Genomic DNA, 26540 nt, shown 5'->3' on the forward strand with positions numbered 1-26540 from the left:
AATAATTCTTGGCACCACCAATGTTCCTGAATTCCCTTACCTCTGCTCACATTGCTTCCCATCTATCTCTTCTACCCTTCCCTTCACTCTATTTTTTCCTTCCCTCCAAATTCTCTTCTGGTGATCTCTGCATTCCCTCTTTAGAACATTGCTTTTTGATTGTGTGCTATTATCTTCCATATTCTCCTGTCTCGTAGACTATCTTTTAATAGATCTGGTGTACATGTAATGGGCTTTTTTCATATATAAGTTATTTTGGGATCTTGCTGAATTAAATATTCTATCTCTATTTTGGGATTTTGTCACCTTGAGTGCATTGTGTGTTGGAGATTTCCTAACTGGGTCTAGTTTCATTAGGATTCTTCTGGTCTCTAGGATCCCAGTGCCTGTAATTCTTAATTCTGGGGGATTTTCTTGATGATTCCTTTAACTGTCACTTCATCACATTTACTTTCCTGTTCTTCATGTCCACTGATAATTTTTATATTGTTTCTCTTGAACTCATCCCCTAATATTCTAGAACGTTGCTTATTTCTTCTCATACAATTGTCCACCTTCTGCTGTTTCCTAGTAGTTTCCTCCATGTCTTGGAGCTACTTGATCTTTTGCTCAGCTTCTGTAATTCCGAGGCTCAGAGCTGCTCAAAGTCAATTTCTATTGAGTTTTTGAAATCAGCTCGGTGTTCTTCAATTTCGTCATTTCTGACTTCATCTTTCTTTATGCCAAGGAGTATTCAATGTGTAAGTGTGTCATGGTTTCTTTATCCAATCACCTAATCTTAGACATTGCATTGTTTTCATGTTTTGGTATTTTCACATTGTAATATATTTTCATATTTTAAAAAATTCAATTTTTTCATATTTTGGAAAATATTTTTATATTTTCATGTAAATAGCTCTGCAATGAACACTGAGTGTATATGCCTTTTCTGTATTGTGCTTTCAGAACCCTGAGGTATTTTCCCAGGAATGGAATTGCTAGTTTGTATTGAAACTTATTTCCTAGGGGTATTTTTGTTGTTTTTGTTTGGGGCCACACCCATTGTTACTCAGGGCGTGCTCCTGGTTCTGTGCTCAGGGACAAGTCCTGGTGAGTTCTTTGAATCGTATGGGATGCAGTGATATAATGCAGTTCAGCAGCGCTTAAGGCAAATGTCCAACTTTCTGTACTATCACGTCAGTCCCAAATCTTCATTTGTTGAGACACATCCATATAGTGTTCCTTAAGTGGCAGACCAGTAACATTCCCACTGTCAGTGAATGAGGGTCCCTTTCCTCCCCACATCCTCTCCTGCGCTGCTTGTTCTTTGCTGTGAGTGACAATCTCTGTGGTGTGAGATGATATTTCATTACTGTTTTGATTTGCATTTCCCTGATGATTAGGAATACAGGGCACTTATTCAAATGTATTTTGGCCATTTGCATTTCTTCTTTGAGGGAATTTCTGTTCATCCCTTCTTGCTATTTTTATGAGGGTTTGATGCTTTTTCTTGTAGAGCTCTACATGCTTTATATGTTTTGGATTTTAACTCTGTGGAAGAGTTGTTGAGTGAAATTAACCAGAATGAAAGGATCAGAGTTAAAATTATCTCTCTTAAATGTGGGATATAAGGAAGCTCCTTTGGGGAATATCAGATGTCCGAAGGCAACAGAAATGAAGCAAAAGAACCAGCCTTCAGAAAGAAAACTTCCTGCTGTGGTGGGTCTGTAGTTAGAGAGGAAATTAGTTAGGTAAAGGAACACTAGGGCAGTTTTGGAGGCAGGCTGGGATACTGGAGGGAAACTGAGGATATTAGTGGAAAGTAGTAGACACTGGGAAGGCATTTCTGTTGTAACATTGTATGTCTAAAATTCAGTCACAGATATCTTTATAACTTTGTAATTCACAGTGATTTAATTTAAAAAAATGTAAAACGTTTAAAAATAAAAAAAGATGAATGAAAAAGTACTCTGTAATTTCCCCGCTCTTGCCATTTCATTGTGATATATTTGAGTGATTGTTACCAAAGAACCCACCTAATAATTAAAATTTAGCTTGAACATTTTTAAGCTTTACTATTTAATAGAAACAGCACAGTCTATGTTTTTCTATGTTTGCTTTATACAATCATATGCAAATGTATGGAAAATCATTCCCTCCTACATGTACTTCTTATAAAGCCTTCTTAAAGTAGATTTGCATTAATCATGCCTCAAATGACTGCAAAATGAGATCTATAAAGAAGTCATGCAATTTCATTGAAAAAGTATTATAAAAAGTATAATGTAATTTTAAAAAGTTTAATTATAATTTCGTTTCAGATCTAGTCTGAAGTGATATGCAGTTATGATTAAAAATCATTTATATCAAAATACATTAGTACATGCATGACATATATTTAATGTTTTCCGCAGTTCCTTCTGTTTTTATTATGCATATTATAGAAGAACATCTATGTTTATACTAATTTTTGTTTACTTCTAGGTTATCCAGATAAATTTTGAAGAATTTGATCTGGAAATTGGCTATGATACATTGACCATTGGTGACGGGGGTGAAGTTGGAGACCCTAGAACTGTTCTCCAAGTGTAAGTTCTCAATGTTTCCTTCAAAATTAGCCTGGCTGATTTTGGTGCACAAATAAGGTGCACAAAATGGTATACTTTTCCCCTTTGATAGCTCCTATTATTTCTTTCATAAGAATAATATCTGTTATTATTTATCATACTCCATGTTAGTTATACTGTATTCAATCTTCAGTAAAGCCAAGGAACTTGCTCTAAATACAATTAAAATCCATTACAAAGTGAAATGTAATAGATGTGGAAGTCTAGACTTAACTTTTGACATCATTAATTCTAATAAAAATGATTATAATAAAGGAGTGTTATAAGGATGAGGCAGTGGGTAAGGTGCTTGTCTTTCCCATAACCAACTGAGCTTGATCCCCATCACTACATATAACACCCCAATCCCCACCAAGAGTAAGCTCTGAGCACAGCCACTGATATCCCCAACCTCTCCTCCAACCAAAAATGATGGGGAAGAAATGGAACAAAATCCAAAACAAGTGTTGCAGGCAAAAGAGGTGTTAGAAGATGCATGTCAAGTGTATTTACAATCCTGGTTCCATCCTTAGCAGCCTGAGCTTCACTGAGTACATGTGTAGGAGGCTCTTTAACCTTATCAGAATGACCCTTGAAGTCCCAGTCACTATGGAGGTGACCAGAGTAATCTCTGGCCGTGCTGAGTAGAAATACATCCTTCCTTCGAGCCCTATTGAAACAGTTGTTTGGTGGGCAAAGATTCCTGGGAGGAGCCCTGAGGAACCTGTACACTACTTGTTGACCCCACCCAAAGATAAAAAATGATACAGAGACTGGTGTGAAAAAATCCCCCTCCTGGGCTATGAAAACCCCTGTCGCATGGGAATTACACATTAATATATGCTCAAGGGCTCTATGGGTGGTTCTCTCTTGCTGCCTGAGTTCAGTGCTCTTGAAACACTTCCCCACCCAGGACAGCTGTTGCCTTGGATGGATGAAGAAAGGACAAGGGCCAAGCTGGTTGCTGATTAGTTGCTATTTTTTTCAATCTCTTCTCTCTCCCAGCTCTCTCCAACCTTCTCTCAAATTTGCTCTACAACTCTCTCTGTGACTCCTCTCCAATCTCCCCGTCACTCTTACTCTCACCTCTCAGCCGTCTCTCTAACTCACAACCTTCTCCTCTGACTCTGAGTCTCTTCTTCTCTCCTTTCCTCTTTGTCTTTTTCTCACCCTCAATTTTCCTCAAACTCTCTTACTCAATCTACTCCTCCTTCTGTCTCTCTGTGTCTCCTTCTCTCTTCTGCAATCTACTCCCTTACTCTCCCCGAAGACACTCTTTTTCTTCTCTTTCACCATTCCACCCCCAACCACACCTCCCCACGAGAATCGCAATCAAAATGTTTTCCCAGTCCTCCCGACCACCTGCAACCCACAAGGGCAAAATAGTCCTTAGGGTGTGTTTCTCCTCTCCTTAGACCTGCAACTTGATTAGCATCTTTAATTCTCCTTCCTAATATTTACCATTCTGTATGGACACAGTAATAGATACTTTTAGACATGGAGGCTGACTCTTCTGGGTACATCTTGCTGCAGACTTAGACTACAATTCTCAGGCCAGATTAATCATTCTTAACCCCAGCAGGGTCCAAATCTAGTTAATCCTTTTGGGTCATGACAGAATTTGTCCATGACCAAGCTCTTAACATATAGTTAAACATTAGGGCGCTTTGGCTAGGCCCATTCTGATGCCAGGGTAGCTAGCTCACTGCTTGCCCTGGGTCCATCCAGTCCCTCATCAGAACTCTGCTTTTGGGAATCTAGGAAGTAAGGACAACTGAGTCTAGAGAATTGATGTCCAAGAGGTAATATTATCTGGAGTCAATAAACTCCCAAGGCACAGGCTTATTTTTTCAACTGTCTATCTGTAACCATAGAAAAAGCAATTGCTCTGAAATAACTAACCATGCAAAGGGCATTAAGGAGAAGAGAAAGACACTATTTACAAGTCAGAGTCTGATCAGGAGACAAAGGTATTTGACAGGTTGGGGGGCATTCAACAAACACTAAGCTCCCAGCAGCCAGGGAGGAAGGGCAAACCAACATTATCCTAGAGACTGGCACTAAAACCAGTACCTTACTGGCAGTGAGTCATCCTACAAAACCAAGACACATGGTTTCACACAAGAGTTAGTGCTGAGCCACATCCGCAATGAGATGATTAAAATTGACCAAAAAATGGTTCATAATATAAATTAACAGAATACACATTTATTGCAAAATGGAAAATATTAAGAACTTATTTACTATGTAGTTCTTGGCTTATTCCTAGGATATGCTTTTGTCTCTCAGAATTCTTTTTATAACTACTATTTTATACCTAAACTTTATCAGCGGTATTTCTCAAAAAGACATCTTTTTTGCATGACTGTTATATGTAACACTTAAAAAAGTGTAAACTACTCAATCCAGTATATTCATATTATTGAATAACTATAGATATTATACTCCCAAATATTCATTTGGACAACCGATTAGGCTATCCATATGCACATTCAAAAATTTTAAAACTAGTGACATAAAAATTAAAAAATATTTTTAGCATGTATAACTCCTTCACTGATATTTAGGTAATCTATTTTGCTATTGTTTTCTATTTTTCTCTTTTTTCATTCCCTTTCTTCTTTTTTTTAAAAAAAATTAAAAGATATTGTCCACATTTATCCTGAATCTTATAATGAACCCAAGAACGTCCTAAGTATATACTTTACAGGCCCTAATATTTTCCCCAAAGTACTTTTCTTAATGGTGGGGACAATTGGAAACAAAATGAAAAGAAAGTAACCACACTTCTTACTTCCTTTCCTGTTCTTTACTAAGTTGTTAGGAAGGCAGTACTGGTTGGTTCTCATGGTTCCATGTGGTGCTGGAATAAAAGAGAGAGCCATGCACATGCAAAGCAGTGCTCCCTAACATGAGTCAGATCCTCAGTCTCCTAGAGTACTTCTCACCCTAATTTCCACCTTTATCCTTCCCTGCAACATGGATAGAATTAATCGAAAACAGCTGTTCTGTCTGGGATTATCCTACCATCCCTCATTGACTTTCTGGAGATAGAACAGACCAAAGAGTGATACTTTACAAACCTTTTTATGCTTAGTTATATTGCTCAAATTATTTGTAACTCATTTAGGGGCATAGGACTGGGGCAAAAGGGCACACCCCACTATTTTCAGGTCTTACTCCTGGCAGTGCTCCCGGGACCATATGTGATTCTGGGTATTTGAATCAGGGCCAGGTGGCATGCAAAACAAGCACCTTAAACCTCATGCTCTCTGTCTCCTATAATAGCAATGTTATCAGGAGATTAAACCTGATATATTACTCACAACATTGATCAATTATGTTCAAGAAATAATATGTTGTTCTTCCCAGGTTTCCCTGTGGCTTGATACCTGATAGTATGGATTTTTTTATACTCTCATATTAGAAATTAGGAGGCAGGAAGTTATAATGAGTTGGACATTTTATTGGCTATATATTATTTTGGATACTGTAAGAGAAATGTCACACTTGAAATAGTTGACAATTTCATAGAAAATATGAGGCTGTGATATCTTTGACCAATTGGCAATCCTAGATCTGCATTATCACATAGCAAAAACTGGCTGGGACAACCCTCTGACTCATTTAGAGAAAAGAGTTCTCCATTGCCACTCACTCTCACTTCTTTTGCCTTTGGATTTCCAACAAACTTTGTATTGCTTGCCTGGCCTACATTTAAGTAAATATGACAACTTATACAACACAAACTTTGTCTTATTTTTCTTTAACTTTATTACTTTCAATAAAATATGCCTATTCTTTTTTATCTGACAACCTTGTAAATGTTAAAAGTTTCTTTGGAATAAGAGAAATGTAATAAATACAGACAATAGTTATACTTGTGGAGGTGTGATTTCTATAGGATTTATGGATCATATAATACATATATATATATATATCAGAAATGAAGCTGTAAAACTTGTACATGATGGGACATATTTATTTTTATGCTAAAATGTAGGATTAAATTTAGGATTTGAATATTTAAAACATGGATGAGAAATTGTCGGCTATCTAGGGAGTTGACTGAGAATGTTCCTTTAACTACTATAAAACAAAACTATTTTAGCAGTGAATCAAATATTTGGGAGTCCTTTTGTGCAACTAATATCACAGACCATTATGATAAATCCTCCTTTATCTACTGACTTACTATAAGATCTCTAAGGTAATTAATACCACAAAATTATAGGTAGAAAAATTAGAGAAAAAATATATCCATGGTAACATAATAAGACACAAATTAAAAATATGTAGGTTATGATCTTGAATATTCAGCTATGAAAACAGGCAAAAGTTGGAGCCAATGAGGTAGATAAAAAGGCTGGGGCATAATCTGTAGCCGTGCTGGGTAGGGTGGGCTGAGGAAGGCTCGGGTGCAGGGAGGGAAAGATGGAAAGATTGAAGGGAAGAAGGAAAATCTCCAGGGGCCAGTGTGATAGTACAGTGGGCAGGGCCCTTGTCTTGCACAAAGCCAGTCCAAGTTTGAACTCTGGCACTACATATGGTCCCCGAGCCCAAGAGGAGTGATGCTGGAGCAAACAGCCAGGAGTCAGTTAGTCAGTTTTGAGCACCACCTGCATGACATCAAAACCCAGGAAAAACACACACACACACACACACACACACACACACACATCATCATCATCATCATCATCATCATCATCATCATCATCATCATCATCATCATCATCATCATCATCATCATCATCCATCATCATCTTTGGAAGACAAAGGTTGAGATATAATTAATGAATATTAAAGTTATTTGTTGAGTGAAAAAGATGAAGTAGCAGGTGAGGCAAGAAACAGGGAGTAATAATATGAAGTATGATTGCAACTGATTTTTTAAGAGAAGGCTATCCCAAAGTATTTGAGAAATGTAAGGCCTGATAAAGAAAATGTATGTCTATAGAAAGTCGAATGAAAATGGTTGAACTTTGTAACTGCTAATGATTTTTAGGTTGGAGAATAAACCAGGACAAAGTTACCTTTTGAATCTTTTCATATTCTGATGGCTTTTTGCCCCAACTTGGCATATGAGGCCAACTTTTTGACTTGTATTTCTTCCATCCTATAAATTTATGCTTTCAGAAATTTGATTTCCATTTTTCTTCTATGTGTGTCTGTATAAATTGGGGATAAGTATTCCTTAAATTAGCTTTACTTCCTCAGAAATGCAATTACACTTTTTTTGATAATATAACTCTTCTCTTTTTGAGTGAGCATGACTATGAAGGAACTTAAGTAGTACACACCTCTTAGAGTTCTTCAAACCAAAGCTGGCTGACTAGTTAATAGAGACTTTACAGCTGGGATCAGATCAAAGTTTCCTTTGAACACTGAAACTGTGATAGGGGAACTTCCAGGATTTATATCCACCAAAGGTACTGATACAGATTTCAGTGAATCTGAAGCACATTCCTTAATCTCTGCAACTTGTCTAACTGCAGCTTATGGAAAATCACATAGCAAATGTCTAAATATTAAGAGGTTTATAACAGGGTGCATATTATAAAATGTAATGTGTTACATCATTTTTCCTTGACAAATATACTTTCATAACAATCTGGAAGGCCATGTATATATTTAGAGTCCTAGAGCTTGTTTAATTTCCATCTTGGGTGATGAAGTCATGGGAAAATAGGGTCTCAGCCCCAGTTTGTGTCTGGGAATTTAGCCTTCCCTATAACAAAAATGAAACAGAAGCTGTGCAATTGTCCAGTGGGTAGGGCACTTGCCTTTTCACTTCACCAACCCAAGTTCAAGCCTATTAATTGTGGTCACTGAGCTTAGAGCTAGGATTAAGCCCTAGGCACCACCAGTGGTAGCCCCCAAAACAATACCAAACCAAACAGAAAGAAATCAAACACAAAGCGCAAAGAAACAAAGCAAAATCTGAACAACTGCTTCCAGCACAAATGTTCAAAACTACCAACACCTATCTGCAAGCACTTGCCCATAGGGCATAAAGATACACACTGGGTTGACACTGTCAACTAAAATAAGCCCTGGATACCAAAGGTGAAAATTAGGGTGGATTTACATGCTAAATACACAGATCTGGCAATGAATTGGGGGTTAGAAAAGTCACAGAAGAAATCTTTATGAAGGAGAGATTGAGGGAGGTGTTTATCTTGACTAATTTTACTGTTCTTGTTGTTGGGTGGAGTCAAAACCAGTGGTGACAAGGTTCAAGGGATCTATGGAGTGCTGAGAAGCCATTCAGGTTCATGTGCCCTACTTGCTGGGCTATATATTCCCAGCTGCAAGCAACAGCATACATATTTTTTTATGTATATGATGTCACCCCCTATTCCCTCAAAGTGACAAATTTCCTCCTTGTCTGCAACTCTCTCCTATCCATCCTCTCCTTCCCTCAGCATCCTCTGTCCCTAACACCTCTGCTTGTTCATCTCAGTTCTGTTGTCAATCTGATGGCTTGTGTTCTTTGAAAATGATCTGTTCCTTCACTTTGTTTCTTCATGTACCACGTATGAGCAAGATCATCCAGGTTTTGTTTATCTTTCTGACTTCCTTCATTTATTAGGAAGTTACCCAAGGCTGCCTAAGGCTCAAGAATATGCTGCATGTCACCAAGTGAAAAACATTACAAGTAATGCAAATTTAAATTGCAAACATACAGCCAACTTTAGAGATGTGCTGCTTTTGCCCTTTCCTTCACCTAACAGGTTTACTATAATCCATTTTACCCTTTACTTGTTCTCATCTTCATTTGTTTTCTCTCCAGTTGAATTACTTAGAGAACTTTTCTTTCTTTAAGCCTTGAAGTAACATTTTTTCATTCTTCTGAACTCCATGGTAGTATAGTGGCAGGTGTTAATAGAGATCAGAGTAGGAGATCGACCTCCTAATAATTTACATAGCAGATTTGAACTAATTGTTTTAAAATAAATGCTGTTTTTGTTTGATTGGTTTGTTGGGGGGCAACACCCGGCAGTAATAAGGGCTTACTCTTACTTCTGCTCCAGGATCACTCCTTGCTAGACTTGGGAGAATTTTGGGGGTGCTGTGATATCTCTCCAGCCCAAAATACTGCAATGTTTTAGCACACGAATTACGAAATCCCGTTGATCGTCAATTTCTCGAGTGGGCTCAGTAACCTCTCCATTCCTCCTATCCCTGAGATTTTAGAAGCCTCTCTCAACTCGGCCTTCCCAATAATGCAGCATTGGAAGCTCTGCTCTTTCAGGGTTAGGGGAATGAGATCCAGCTTGTTACTGGATTTAGCATATGAATACACCATGGGAAGCTTGCAAGGCTGTCTCATGTGGGCAGGAAACTCTCAGTAGCTTGCTAGTTTCTCTCAGAGAGAAGTAGGTTATAAGATATCACTTCTGGGAGCTTGCTTTGAAGTCTCTGATTGTTAATCATTGATGGGATTACACACACCTGGGTTCCTCTGCCAGTACCTTCATGCATAAGGCTTGTCCGAACGTGTGGAGAGGGCCTCGAGCATGGCTGTAGCTAGGTTCTGGTGGTCTTCAGCTGCTGGGAGTTCTGCTCAGGGCAGGGAGGGAAGCTGGAGCCCATCCCCTCCTAGGGGCCCTAGGGAAGACAGCCAGGATTATGGGCAAGAGACTCTCTTGCAATGTTTTAGTGTTTACAATAATTTTATATTTGTAATATGTGTAAAGGAACTTTAACATTTTCACCAATTGTTTCACGTGTGCTATTTCACATGTTTAAATACATTTACCTGATATTGGACATGGAAGGAAAACATCTTAGGGAACTCACAGTGATGGTATTACAGTTGAGGGACTGAAGGCACCTTTATTTCTTATTTTTTCTGCATAGCAAAGGCAGACAATGTTGATTATTCATCCACCTGTCACTCAAGTGCAACATCAAACAGGCACAGTTTGGCAGTCATGTGACTAACCTTCAATTTCCAGCCTTTGTTTCTGTCACATGCTGCATTTTTCCTTTTTTTCATTAACAGTAACCATTCATCATGTGTAAAAAACTAAAGCTCGCCGAGGGGCGCGCACACTCGAGGTCTCTCTGGGTGGCTCTGTCTCACCGCCCACATTTGGTGCCCCGGAACCGCTGTGTGTTCTGTCGGTCAAGGGCAGGTGATGGAAGGAAGAAGGCCAGACTGGTTGCTCGATCAGTTTATTTCATTCTCTCTGCCTGCTTCTCTCCCGGCTCTGGATCTCTCTCTGGATCTCTGGGTCTGGCCCTCGTGGATCTGGCCCCCCAACCCACTCTTACAGCCTAGTTAAATCTCCACAGCATGAGGGGGTTGGGGCATACACATAGGTGTGGTCACCATCAATCAGGTTGAGGTTCCTCTCCCTTAGAGGATGCTTCTCCTAGGACTTAATTCTCTTTCAGCAGGATGATCCACCCAAGGGCGGAGTCCCATGAATGTGTTTCTCTTCTCCTCAGCCAGCAAACATATAAGAATTCATAATATTAATTATTTTGTATGGACACAATAAGAGATGCATTAAAGCTTATGGAATTGCTCTCCTGGGGCCATCTCAATCTCAGACTACAGTGCTCAGGCCAGATCAGTCTTTCCTATCCCTAGCAGGGTCCTAGGTCTCGTCATTACTTTTGGATCATGACAGTATTTGTCTATAATAAAGCTCTTAACTAATAGTTAAGAATTAGGCACTTTGGCCAGGCCCATCTTGATGCCAGGGTAGCACATAACTCACCGCTTGCCCTGGATCCTTCCCGTCCCTCGTCGGCACCCTGCTTTTCGGGTGCTAGAAACTGAGGGCAACTGAGGCTTAAGTGGAGAAAGCAGATGCCCGGGAGGGAATAATATTTGAGGCCAATTAAGTCCCAAGTTACAAAAGCATAACATTGTCTTCTTGTGTCTATACAAAAAGGACATAGCTTTAAAGTAAATTATTCAAAAGGCACAAGAAGAGGAGAAAGGCAATATTAACTTATATAATATAAATTCAGTATCCTAGGAAGGTCTGACTTTAAAAATTAGCAGAGTCAGATTAAGGGAAAGCCGCGGATTAACTGTTTTGGGGAAGAGAGCATAGAGAAGTGATTATAGCTAAACAAAGGGATGGGAGAGATTCAGGAACACCTTGATGGGTGTGCCTGGGGTAAGCCTAAACTCCGGGAAAAACCAGGACAAGCTACTTGTGGCAAGGAGGGAAAGGACAAAGTAATGTCATCCTACAAACATGGAATCATCAAGTGAATATACATCAATAAAATGTCTGTTTTTCTAAAATACTCATGGACCTTTTTAGTATTATCAGATATTGTATGAGCATAGACATCTTATTTAGTTATAAGTTCAACATGCACACAATGTTATGTATTGAAAAATGTGAAAAATTCCGTTCTGGCTCTCGAGACATAGCTTCATTCTCAAAGATACACTTCTGATATTCCACAGAGTAAAGTATTATACTCAGGTATGTTAGTTTAGGTAGCAACACTCTTCTCTGAAGTTTTTCATTTTAAACACATATATATATATGAACATTTGCATATAACTTTAAATAAATATGTTATCAAATATTATTTTAATAAACTATGCTTTTTCTTTTAAATTTTATTTTATTTTTGTTGTTTTGCTTTTTGGGTCACACCTGTCGATGCACAGGGGGTCACTCCTGGCTCTGTACTCAGGAATTACCCTTGGCGGTGATCAGGGACCATATGGGATGCTGGAAATCTAACCCTACCTGGTGTGCTATCTCTCCAGCCACAAAATTATTATTTTTAAATACAATATACCACTGTAGCACTGTCATCCCATTATTTATCGATTTGCTCAAGTGGGCACCGGTAACATCTCCATTGTGAGACTTATTGTTCAGACTCACAAATCAAATACGCCACGGGCAGCTTGCCAGGCAAACCCCCTACCCGCTGTGCTAATGATGCTATAATTTTCATTAATTTTATGATCAATCTTATTATTTTATTGTCCTCAGTTAATTTATTCATGTTCTTTGATAAGTTATTTGCCAAAATATTTTAATTATTTAATAATTTACTCTTAAAAATCTGAGTAATTTTCATAAGAGTGTAATCCAGAATTTTTGCTTGAAAAAAATTTCATACAATTTAAATTTTCTCCTATAATTATATCTTTTAATACTGAGTGCCTAAAGACTAATCAACATCATGGACTTATGAAATAATGGGAACATACGAAATAAAACTATAAGGTTATACTTTAGAGACTTATGGCTACAGTATAAATTGGAATTAGGCAATCAACCAAGCAGAAAAATATACTTTATTTTATTATATTAGCTATATTAAAAACAAAGAAAATAATGTTTCTCTCTCTATTTCTCTGCTTTGGAAATATGAATGCCCTTCTCTACTCCTTTTACATAAATACTTGTACACACTGACATATATACACTTACTCACTGAAACATGCTTATAATCACTTTAAATTCCTTGACAACAGGGATTATTTTTCATTCCTCCTGGACTTCTAAAATGCCTCAAACAAAATTTTGTCTTAAGACTATCTCTGTGTGACGTGAGTAACAATGGCTGTCTCAGGCCTTTAGAATAGCCCAAACAAAAGTATTAGACTGAATGTCTTAGACACAACAGAGATATTTTGCTCACACTTCTAGTTGGTGGAGGTGCAAGACTCCCATATCTGAATAGCATTTATATCATTCTCTGGCAGAAAGAGAGATTCCTCTAGTGATTCTTTTTAGAAGGCAGTATTCCAGCTCTCGGAGCTCTACTTCCAAATTAACTTACATTTTAAATTAAGTTTGAATATATGAATTTGCAGAGGTGGGACACAGATTCTGTATAGAGATTCGAACAAGGCCCACTGATCATCTATCCATGAAACATATTTAAATAAATGACAATTTTCTCATGTGGACAAAGAACAATATGCAGCCATGCATAGTATGTGGATTGCAATTGGAAAATTAAAAATATATATGCTCTTGGAACTTAACAGTTAAAGTAACTCATGATTTTAAGATAATATTTGAAAATTTTACTTTTGTAGCCAATTCTTAAATACAGGGAACCAGTTATTTTGTGGTTCATGGTTATTTATGAATTTTTATTATAATTATAACTTTGTCTTATAAAACACTGACAAGTTTACAGTATTTATTAGAAGTATACTGATGTTTGTCCTTGGTTTGCTTTGAAAATATTGATGATTTGGCTGGGTAAAAGAAGGAGTTTACTATTGCTTTGCTTTAGTTTGCTTTTTGTGTATTTTTTCATGAATTGACTTATCTAAAATAAACTTCATGTGTTTAGTTGCTGCCTCTTTATTTTTAGTCAGGAATATTTGCACTGTAGTAGGCTTTAAGAATGGTATCAGAGAAAAAAAATTGAACACAGAAAAGAAGAGGACCTAAATATTCCAGAATTCCTCCAAATATTAAATATTATAAACATAGAGCCTTATAAAAGCCCTAACTATATGCAATGAAATATAGATGAATACTTTATATAGTCAAAACATCTTCTTCTTCTAAACAAATTTTGATGTAAAAATTTCATTTGTTTGTTTAATAAGAACCAGAAAGAAATACTCCCACATACACTATGCTTTGAATTAGCAAATAAAAACAGACATATAAAGCCTAAGTTCTTTAGTGAAGAAGGAATAACTGTCTATTCATGAGTGCTAAAATGTATGCAATACCCTCCATTCCATAATAATTTTATATATTTTATTACCAGTTTCAGTGGTTTGTAACAAAAAAAGTAATTTATTTAAATTGTTCAGCATGATAATGTTGCACTCTGCAGACTCATTTTCTTGCAAAAGAAAGGATTCCTTCATACTAAGACTTAATGGAATCCCTTTGTTAGTATATTCACATTTTATTCATTCCTTAATTGTTCAAATACAGGTTCCTTCCAAACTGGCTGTTGTTATATCAACCTAAGATGATGGCTTTATTTCCTCTGTTACACCCAACTGTCTGTGTTCAATTTATTGAACAACCTCCCTAATGTATCCTAGTTACTATACCAGCTTACATTCCCATCTACATATAAGCAACTCTAAGAGTTGTATTTTCTCTATGTCTGAATCAGTAGTTGCTCATTCTTGTCTCTTTCATAATATCATTGCTCTTAAGTATGGGGTATGCCAGTTCCAGGTGTATACTGCTACAAGTAGAGAATAATCCTCATCCTTAGCAAGTTAATCTGTCTAAAATACATTTGTAACTAATCATTAATAAGTACCTTATATAAAATAATACTAAATATGAATTCATAAAAAATAAATATTATATATTTTTATAATACAAACTTATGTGGAACAAAAAACTGCAGGTGTTTGCCAATAAAAATAGCCACATGTAGAGAATGGTTATAAAGATTAGCTTTGGTTAATCAGAGATTTATAGTCTCTTAAGTAATTGGGCAAAAACTCTTCATTTTCTGAATTCAGGATGCTGAAAATGTTGTTTGGAGAAACTACCTATTCACTATCTTGGGAATGCCTGCCAAAGAATATTGCTGAGAGAATGTTCATCTCTACAATCTATTTTTAATTGAGTCCCTATGAATTACAAAAGTTATTCCTTATTGAGTTTCAGGCCTATAATGTTCCTGCACCAAACTCTTCACCCATATTCACATTCTTCAACCAGTGTCCCCAGTTTCCCTCCTACTCCCAGGCTGCCTCCGAACACACGATTTTTAGAGCGGGCTCGGTAACCTCTCATTCGTCCTTTCCCTGAGATCATAGAAATCTCTCTCGACTCAGCCCTCCCAACGATGTTGCACTGGGGGCTCTATCAGGGTTAGGGGAATGAGATCCAGCTTACTACTGGATTTAGCATATAAATACACCATGGGAAGCTTGCAAGGCAGGCTGTCCCATGTGGGCAGGAAACACTCAGAAGCTTGCCAGTTTCTCCCAGAGGGAGAAGTGGGCTACAAGATATCTGGGAGCTCGCTTTTAAGTCTTTTGGATGTTAGCCATTGATGGAATTACACACACCTGGGTTCCTCTGCCGGTACCTGCATGTGTGAGGCCTGTCCGAACGTGTGGAGAGGGGCCTCGAGCATGGCTGTAACTAGGTTCGGGTGGTCTTCGACTGTCAGGAACTCTGCTAGGGGTGGGGAGGGAAGCTGGAGCCCATCCCCTCGAAGGGCCCCAGGGAAGACAGCCTCTGGTGCAGTTCAGGCTGCCTCCATGTCAGGAAATTTTTATTTTTCTTTTATGAACTTTGGATTACAATACTGCTATGAATAGGGTTTTATGCATAACACTTCATTTGTTTTTATTAATTTACTAGTTAGGTGGATATAGCTGATTATCTTGATTTTACTATATAAGCAATTAATTCTGTAGAATAGGAATGATCTTGTAGATAACCTACTTAGTTTAAAAAATATATATCTAGACCTCTTATAATTCCATTTTATTTATTTTGGAGAAACATAGAATATATTAAACGGTAAGTCTATGTAGGAAATTTACTGTCTTCTATTTTAATGACTCTTGCTTTTTGAGTGACATACTGCAGTAATCACGCAATGCATTTCCTTTATAAATCCCATATTTGGGCAGGGATTTATACTTCTACTAAAGAATCTATTACCAGTGTCCATGATATTTCTTTCCAAATAGAGAATCTTAGAGGCCAGAGTGACAGTATAGCTAGTAGGACACATTCCTTGAACACATTTAACCTGGGTCCAATCCCTGGTGTTCCATATGGCCTCCTGAGTACCACCAGGAGTAATTCTTGAGTGCATAACCAGGAGGAGCCCCTGAGCATCACTGGATGTGGCACAGAAACAAACAAAAGAACAAAACAAAACTAAACTAAAAACCCAAAACCCAAACCCTCTATTTTTCCAGTGTTGTGTGATGGATAGAATATGTTTTACATATATATATAATATGTTTTACATGTTTATATGTATAAATAATCTCTGGATTGGAGTGATAGCACAGTGTATAGGGCATTTACCTTGCATGTGGTTGACACGGGTTCAATTTCTGCATCTCTCTCAGAGAGCCCGGCCAGCTCTACTCGGTAGAGAGTATCCTACTCACATGGCAAAGCCTGACAAGCTACCTGTGGCATATTTGAGCTGCCAAAAGCAGTAACAAGTCTCATAGTGGAGACGTTTCTGGTACTCGCACGAGCAAATCGATGAACAACAGGCAGACAGGACAGGACAGATAAATAATCTATATTTATGAATAAATTTATGTAGAATAATTTTTATGTGCCCCTTCCAGTATTGTTCATGTCTTACACCTGGTCCCATGTTCAGGGATCACTCGTATTGCTGCTCCAGGAACCATGAGGCACAGGAGATCGAACCCGAGTTGGACATAGGGAAGACAAGCGTCTGACCTACTGTGCTATTATCCCAGCCCTAGAACACATTTTTCCATGTAAATGCATGTGTAGTAAAATCATCACAATTTTTATTATCTTTTTTTAAGAAAATAGAATCCATGATTTACAAACTGATCACAAGCGTGTCTCTCGCATATCATGTTCCAACACCATACCCTCTCCCCTAAGCTCCCCCATCTCTCCACCATGATAAGCACAGTTCTGTAGACCAGCTCAGAGCTTCTGCTGCCTTTGCTTACTTTCTATGTCATTATGTTTCTTTATGTCTCACAGACGGGAGGGAATGGTCTGTATTTATTATTTTACTTTTGATTAGACTCTCTGTGATAGTTTAACTCTAGGCAATGTAGGAGCTTCCAAAATTTTGTCAGTAGTTACCATAAAATGTAAAATAAAATGTTTGAGGGTAATTTAGGTCATACCCAACTGTCACCAGGGCTTACTACTAACTCTGCGCTTAGGACTCTCTCCTGGGGGACATATGCAGTGCTGGGAATCAAAGCAGCACTAGCAGTACACAATGCAAGTACCTAAACCCCTATACTATTTCTTAGACCTATGAAACATTTTTTAATCACATTTATTCCTTTTATCCTGACTATGACCAATGACAATGTTAAATGTCATTGTAAACAAATGAGTAAATTGGGTCATCGGGTCAGTAATTACTATTGAACAGTTGTGATTATCTATTTGAGTAAGTTATGCCAGAATACTAACAAGATTTAGGAGATTTGATCTCCAATGAACCGCATTATGACTGAATAATAATACTTGATATTATTCTGCTATCAGCTAATAGTTGGAAGCAAGTTTTATGGCATACACACAAATTCTGAGCATTTTGCATTTCCCTGATGTTTTCACAACAACTCTTATATGTAAATAAGAAAAGGGACTCAAGCCTGCTTAAAAGCACTAAAGCTGTAGAGGTAGAACAGCAGATAAGCATGTATCTTACATGCAGCTGATCTTGATTCAGTCATGGAAATATCATTTGGTTTTCCTAAGCCCTTCCAGGAGCGATCCCTGAGTAAGCCATGGACACAGCCGGGTATGGCCAAAACATAAAATAAAATAAAATAAAATAAGTGTGTTGTTGTTTCTAGAATTTCAGTACTAGAGTAAAGTACAGACGATGTGTTTTATTTGTGGTATAATACCATTTTTTAAGATATTTTCCTAAGTAACAGCTTTATTTTTTTGATGAACGAAATAAAAAGTATGTTAAATACTTGGAATCCTGAAAAGCTGAGGCAGTAGATGTTGTTAGTTCAGAAACTTCATCAGAGTCTATGTAGACTATATCACTGTATCACTGTCATCCCCTTGTTCATCAATTTACTTGAGCGAGCGCCAGTAAAATCTTCATTCATCCCAGCCCTGAGATTTTAGCAACCTCTCCTTACTCATTTTTCCCAATGATTGAAGGCTCTTTTCAGAGTCAGGGGAATGAGACCTGTTATTGTTATTGTATTTGGAATATGGAATATGCCACGGGAATCTTGCCAGACTCTTCTGTGTGGGCAGAATACTCTCAGCAGCTTGCTGGGCTCTCCGAGAGGCATATATATACATTTCCCTTATATTACTAAATATCTATATAAATATATATAGATATATAAATAGACTATATAACTAAATCAGAGCATCAAAGCTATTCCCTTAAGTTTCCAACATAATTTTTCTCTACTCTTTAGAAGCTGTTTACACTCTATCCAAAATGTCCCAGGATTCTACAGATGTAACTAAACTGTTTATTTAACTACATGAATCTTCTGCAAAATAGGCTGAATCCTAGACATTAACATATTGTACCAACTTATGCCTAAGTGTTTGCTAACTGAACGATATTATATCTTTCTGTAATAATAACTTGTGCCCTTTCAAAGGCTATATTTGTCACAATTCTGTTTTTCTATAAATATGTTGAGAAATACCAACAGACTGTTGAAACTTTTGAGTAGTCCGTTGCTGTAAGTAATGCATAAGTAAATGCAAACATAAATTTAGATTGTCATCCAGAGAAATAATAAGGGAGAAGCAGGATAGAAATACACTGGGAAACAACAAGTTTGCAGAGGATGACACCAAGGTTATAATAGTTTTGATATTAGAAACTATAGACATTATTAGAACAACATATTTACTCCTTTAAGATCTTTAACAAAGGTCAACCATTTTGATTTGATTTACCCTATTTTCCCCTGGAAGTTTGGCAGGTTTTGGATTATAGGGTGGGTGCTCTTTATAATCATCTATTGATTTTTTTTTCTAATTGAGCTCAAAACAAATGCCAATGTTTAACACATGACTCTAACTTATATTGCTTTGGATTGACTGTTTCTACGGGTTCCACATCTTAGTACTACTAGCGTTAATATCTCTGGGTCCCCCGAATGATTCATTGATGTGTTTCTGCAGAGAATGCTTTTTTCAGCATGGAGTTATGAGCCTGCCTCTCTCAGCTTCTCACAGAAGGTGCGCAGTAACCAAATCAGATGCCCTTTTTTTCCAGGCTGTTCCCCAGACACCCCATATGTAGTACACAATATGGTTGTCTTAATTTGTCCCAGTGATCGCTCCCCATCAGGCTTACAAGAGATTCAAAAGAAAGTAAGGAAACATGTTACTTCACCAGAGAATCTATCCATGTGGCAACCTTAGAAGAAATAAGTACAAAGCTCCTCAAAATACCAACAACCCATTTTGGTCCATCACCAGATGGAAAGTGAGGAACTTCAGGGGAAATTTCAGAATAAGTGGCACAGTATCTCCAAGAAAAAAAAAAAAAACAAGGCCAAGCTATCCTGAGAAAAAAGTCATTTAAATGTGTATTTTACTAGATGCTCTCTCTGAGATTAAGCCAATCTATCAATTGAAAACCATATGCCTGTCATCCCTTGCCATCTGCACTCCGGTAATTCTCTTGTTTCTGTAATGTCTACCTCCCCTGGAATTTTTTTCTCTCAGATTTCATTTTCAATCACTCAGATTCTCACAGTAATATTGCAGAGTTTTCTTCATTTCCTTTATCCTTTTAAAAATTGGCAGGAGTAGATGTTATTCGGTTACACTGAGCAGTTAGCAGAGCAGCAACCTTTAAATTATTTTCTTGTTCACGTATCTCTAGATAATCTCCAAACTCAAAACTATTGCCAATATTTGGGTAACTGTCTTGTCCATCCCACTACCTTATATTTAAAAGACCTTCCTTGTGGTGAAAGGGGTTCATAACAAAGTGTATTACATTGAAAAACATTTTTTATCTGCCCTTACAACCATGCCAAACTATCTCAAGAAATTCTCTAAAACATGCCTGATGAAAAATAGTGGAGATCCACCTTTCTTCTTGAGGTACCACTGCAGTTTCTTTTAAGTCGCTTTTAGAGGAAGGTCTATGAACAGTCTTGACTTGAGGTTACTAAGTCCTTGGTTCCTCAAGGACTTTGGGAGGGTAAGTTTGTGCAGGGTTCTGGATAGTTGATAACTCCCAGATTTATCAATCATCTCTGCTTCCCCGAATGCTAGCTCCATCAAATGAAACTGTGGCTGCAGAATTCCACACACCATCTTGTGCACACCACCAAAATCAGGGTTGCACATTGCAGCCACCCTGTAGAAAATCTCTGCAAGCTTCTGGAAACAGAGAAAGAAAATTTAGTATGAATAATACCAAATGGTAATGGTGGCATCAGCTTCATTGGTACTCAACAAGAGCTGATTTGTTCAAGAGGTGAAAATAAATACATAGATTTAAAATGGTATATGTATCAATATAATACTCACTTTGTTTTCATTTCTTTTCCAATTCTTAAAATTACCATATGTGCTGTCAACTTTATATAAGAACATAGTTAAAGGCAGCATTTCTCAACTGTGAGCCATATGACCACCCCCCTCCACCTACTCCACCCTTGTGAATCAACAGAATATTGCACAGAGAACACAAGTGAAAATCACTTAAATGGGGGCACAGCATACAAGTCAGGGGGTCAACTGGTAGAACAGGCAAGCCACAAGAAGGGAACAAGCTTGAAAGAGGGTCATAGTAGGATAAAGTTGAGAATCACTGGTTTCAGGGATTCTTAGAATCAGAATCTGTAGTACAGAATACAGTGGAATTGGAGATAAGCTGTGGGCACACACACGCATGTCTTCAAAGCAGGCAGGTAATTTATTGCCAGCTGAAGAAATTGTCTCCGTATCTTTATAGGAAAACCCAATAGCAAAATAACCACATACCTAAAAAGTCATCACTTTTCCTCTTTTCAGGTGTCTATTTGACAGAAGAATAAAGGGGAACAGAGGCAGCACTGTCAAAGGAAGAAAAAGGTTATATGAAGGAGAAAGTCCCTTTAATGCCTGACATTTCTTTTTCCACTCCTTTTAGTCTTTCTTCTGGTTATTCAAAGTATGTTTCACTTTCCTCTTAGATCCGTAGACATCCAATAAATACCAGGAATTAAGTTATTGGGCAGTGAGGCCATCTAAAATCTTTCAAATTCTAATAGTCTGGATTCTCATCCATATTCCATAGGCACGTATTGGATACACAAATTGTTTAAGTGAAATATCCGTGGGTAGCAATCCTGGTTTCCCCTATTTTTATACCATCAAAGATCATCATCATCCCAATGGGATTTTAGGACCCAATTTAAACATGATTGCATGGTAATAAAACATTGACCTTGGAGAGAGTAGTTCATCTAGCTCATATTTCCAAAAGCAGAACAGTGGAAGGGAGCCTCTTTTATAACACAGGTTCTCTTATGCAGCTCTGTAAGGTCATCAGATCTCTTGCTAGTGCATTTAATTAGAACCTCCATTTGTATTCCAGCCTTATCATCAAACTGTTGGGAGATATAAGAATATGCATCTCCTACTAACAAAGTTATCTCTCCACAAAATATAGAAAATAATGAAAGTTTTAATATTGAATAAACATTAAACGAAATCATAATGGGTTTCCCAGCAATGATAAGACAATTAAAAACGTAAGAAAACCTAATATACAGTTGGGCAGATATAAGCTGTGCATACACATTCATTATCTTCAACCAAAGGGCCCTCTAGCCTTTTAGCATGTGGCATGTTTCTGGACTCTGTGCCCAGATGTCAACTTCCATCAAATCAGGGACATGGTGCATAATTTCCTTGATAGTCACAGTTTTTAGAGGGAGTGGCACACCCAGCAGTACTCAGAGTTTACTCCTGGCTCTCTTCTCAAGGGTCCCTACTGATGAGACTTTGGGGACTCTGTGGGATGCTAAAATTAAATCAAACCAGTTTGGCCAGGTGCAGAGCAAGTGCCCTACCTACTTATTGTACTATCCTTCTGGCCCTTCTTGCTTATTTATTTATTTATTTATTTTGCTTTTTGGGTGACAATGAGCGATGCACAGGGTTTATTCCTGGTGCTGCACTCAGGAATTATCCCTGTCAGTGCTCAGGGGACCATATGAGATGCTGGAAATCACACCTGAGTCAGTTTCGTGCAAGGCAAACCCCCTACCTACTGTGCTATCACTCAAGCCTCTGGCCCTGTTATTTTAAAGAGATGACTTTTGTGTTTGTGTGTCTTTTTTGGGTACACCCAGCGATGCTCAGAAGTTACTCCTGGCTCTACACTCAATAATTACTCCTAATGCTATTCAGGGGACCATATGGGATGCCTGGGATTGAACCCAGGTCGTCTGGGTACAAGGCAAATGTCCCACCCGCTGTACTACTGCTCTGGCCCAAGAGATGACATATTAGAGAAATGACTCTAAGACCTCAAAAAAGATGTACATGGAATACAAAATGAACTTACTTACTTTTTAACACAATTGCTATTATCTGAGATAAATAGATGTTTACAATTTTAAGGGTTTTATTTTTTTAAATAAATGCTAGAGGGAAGAACAGATTTACCCTTTGGCATAAGGGAATTATTCAGTTTGACTGTTCATGAGATTTGGATGGATAGATAGATAGATAGATAGATAGATAGATAGATAGATAGATAATTTATCCTTATATTAACAATGAGTTGGTGCTATATATAGAATTGTGGCCAACAAAGAGAATGAGGTAGGAAAGGTGTACACTAGCCTGTATGTGTTAGTTATTCTTTACTTACTAGCCAAAAATAATCAGAGTTTGAAGGACTGGATAGAACAGTTCAGCATTCTCCAGCATTTGTAGACACATATTTTGACTTCCTTCTTCTTCTTAGTATATGGTTTAGAAGTTCCTGTCAACATGGATATTTTACTTTGAAGATAATCCTTTTTTTTTCTTTGTTAAATTCTTCAATAGCTTTCCCCCTCTAAGGTCATATTTTCCATGTGCTTTCCTCTATTATATGAACTTTGATGTTGCTTTAGCTTTGGAACTAAAATATCAATTAATGTCAGATATATGAAGTGCAATCTCTTGTTAAGGTAATGACATTGAATTTTACTGAATAAACATGTTCATGCATAGAGTCAGTGGTGCCCATCAAAATTGTGTCATGTTCTTCAACAGGTTCATGACAAAATGTACATGACATGACTGTCCTAATATCAATATTACCCACTCATCTATGTTTGGCATTTTAAAAACAAAGTTTTGTGAGGCTTGCAAGGTTAAAAAGCAGTACATTCTTGCTGTTACTTAATGATACTGAAGATTCTTTTAAGACCCTCCTTTTCTTTTTCAGTTTAGAAAGGTGATTTAAAGGTTTCCAGTGGTCTCACGTTTAGTGTCTCGCCTCTAGGATGTGAAAGACCTAACCCGCATAAACACATCAAAGATAACCTGTTTAGTTTGAACCCTGGTCACTAAACCGTATCGTTGCTTCAATACAGAGTCTTATAAACTTTGTAAAACTTGTTTTAAGCTGCGAAAGTACAGAGAAGCAAATCTGTCTCATGCTTTTCCTGCAGAAGGGCCCTTCCTAATCTTTCTTTGTGCATGCATTTCTCAGGCTCACCGGAAGCTTTGTGCCCGACTTGATCGTGAGCATGAGCAGCCAAATGTGGCTGCACCTTCAAACAGACGAGAGCGTTGGATCTGTGGGCTTCAAGGTTAACTACAAAGGTAATGATAAATTGCTACTATAGGAAATATGTTATCTTAATACCACCAGAGAATACTTAGAAATTCAAGTTTAATTGCCGCTACAAAATTGAAATTTCCCAGAACACAAAGAATGTATTACAACAAAACACTTTCCTCTGAATTAACAAAAAAATGCTGATTTCACTTTTCTTTAAATTAGTTTTTTCTCTTTGAACTATGCCAATTGTGCATACCTCATCTCTTTTCTTTACACTGTTCAAATACTTTAGCCATTCTGAACTCCTAGTCTTTCCAAGAACACATATAAACTTGAATTTTTTCCTCCCCAACAAATTAACTAATAATAAAATGGTTATTGTTGTTGTTTCTTTTTGCTTTTTGGGTCACACCCAGCGATGCACAGGGGTCACTCCTGGCTCTGCATTCAGGAATTACCCCTGGTGGTGCTCAGGGGACCATATGGTATGCTGGGAATCAAACCCGGGTCGGCCGAATGCAAAGTAAATGCTCTACCCGCTGTGTATCACTGCAGCCCCATAAAATGTTTTAAATAAAAATAAAGGACCAAATTATGAAGATATCCAAGGGAACTGAGTTTGTAATAATCAATTAGTGATTCTTTAATACCAAATACATGGCATAAGTGCTTAGATTATCTAATTCTATGTAAATCAATGATTACAAATGGATTTAATTATTATTTCTCACATCAATAATTATAATAATATGAGTGGATGATTAAATTTATTAATATAATAAAGTTTTTTTCTAGTTCCATTTGCAGGAGATCGATACAAGCATCATATAATTGTGAATGTCTTTGATACCTGATGAAACTTGATTAAAGTCAAGTAGAACAATAAATTTAGACACTAAACATACATATTATAAATGCAAATTTGATATTCTGATAAAAATAATTTAAATGTTAATAAATCCAATTGAGGTCTAATCTTTAAAAGATAAAACATGTAAAAAGACTGTAGGCAGGTACATTATATTACTTGAATATATTATTTCTATTGTAAAAATCAGTACTTAACAGTTAAACAATGATTATTTAAAATTTTCTTATAAAATAATTTTTGATCAGACATTTTATTTGTAAATCCTGGCTTACCATGTCTTTGTATCTGGAGACATGGAAATGAATGTTGTCAAGGAGATAAGGCACATGCATTCTATATTTTTAACTGAGACAAAATTTGGTACTAAACTCATTTGAATAGTTCAGGAAATCTGTATAAATATCAGTTTGAACAAGTTAAAAAGAACAGTCTGATTATAATTTTAAATTTCTTTCTTTTCCATTCAAACTCCCTATCTATCCTCAATAAATAAAACTAAGTAGCCAAACTTAGGAACGTTTAGCTTATGTTGAACATTTCTAAAACATGTTTATCTCTCCTTATTTTATCTTCTTTTCTCCTTAAAATGATTACATGAATACAGTATCTCTATATTCCTTTTGATTTTGTCTTTTATTCACCATAGGAAGCTTACCTTTCAGAAAACTGATAGTTGTTTAAATTTTTAGAATCTCTAATAATCATTGAAATCAGTACTATGACAAAGATTTGTTAATTGTTAAAAAAATTCACTTGTTACTGCTCAGGCAGGGGCAGGTTTATGTGGATCTTTTTTCAGATCTCTCACTTTTGCTGCAAGAGTTGTAGGTACATTGAGGGCAGTGCGGTTAACAATTTTTTACTCTCTTTCTGTTTAGTTTTTCACTAAAGAAATTAGATTGATTGATTGCTTGATAATCTAATCATCAGCTAAGGAACATGTTGTTGATTATAGAAAGAGCAGGCAGGTATTATATTTCTCTGGAAAAGTAAAATCTTTTAATAGAGAAAATGGTACCCAACAGTTTATATGCAAATTTCCTCAGAGATGAGATCAACTCAGGAGTTTCTTAATTAGTAGTTCTTTAACTTTTCTTTTCTTCATTCAGTCTGATCTCTTCCAGGCTTCTTAATATTGCTGCTCATGATCTTCCAGCAGCAGAAAAGAGGAGGGAATATTATATTCTTACAGAAATGTTTCCATACTTTAGGTAAAATCAAAATCTCTGTAGATATTATTTTTAAGTTTTCTTTACCATAATTTTCTCTCAACCTAGAGTACCATTTTATTAAATTAGTTATCTTCTCAAACCCAACAATTTACTTCATACATTTCAGTAGTAAAGGCTATCGAGAGTCTTTCTAATTTTAACTCACCACTGCATCAATGCTACTCTAAAACACTGTCTGTTGCTGTTGTAGTACTGTCATTCCGTTGTTCATAGATTTGCTTTGAGTGGGCACCAGTAATGTCTCCATTGTGAGACTTCTTGTTACTGTTTTTGGCATATTGAATATGCCAAGAGTAGCTTGCCAGACTCTGCCATGTGGGCAAGATACTCTCGGTAGCTTGCTGGGCTCTCCGAGAGGGACAAAGGAATTGAACCTGGGTCAGCTGCGTGCAAGGCAAATACACTATTTTTTTTTTGTTTTCTTAAATCCACCTACCT

General features: G+C 37.0%; 1 protein-coding gene across 2 annotated transcripts in view; it reads left to right on the forward strand.

The window, feature by feature from the left end:
* The window catches only part of CSMD3 (CUB and Sushi multiple domains 3), a 1180343-nt gene that overhangs the window by 574878 nt on the left and 578925 nt on the right, over nt 1-26540 (forward strand). For both annotated transcript variants that reach the window (XM_004607658.2, XM_055125482.1), the window contains 2 exons: nt 2464-2567; nt 23928-24040. In XM_004607658.2, coding sequence (XP_004607715.2) covers nt 2464-2567; nt 23928-24040 — 217 coding nt within the window. The remainder of the gene's footprint in view (nt 1-2463; nt 2568-23927; nt 24041-26540) is intronic.

This window comes from Sorex araneus, chromosome 2 (assembly GCF_027595985.1).
Source record: "Sorex araneus isolate mSorAra2 chromosome 2, mSorAra2.pri, whole genome shotgun sequence".
Lineage (NCBI taxonomy): Eukaryota > Metazoa > Chordata > Mammalia > Eulipotyphla > Soricidae > Sorex > Sorex araneus.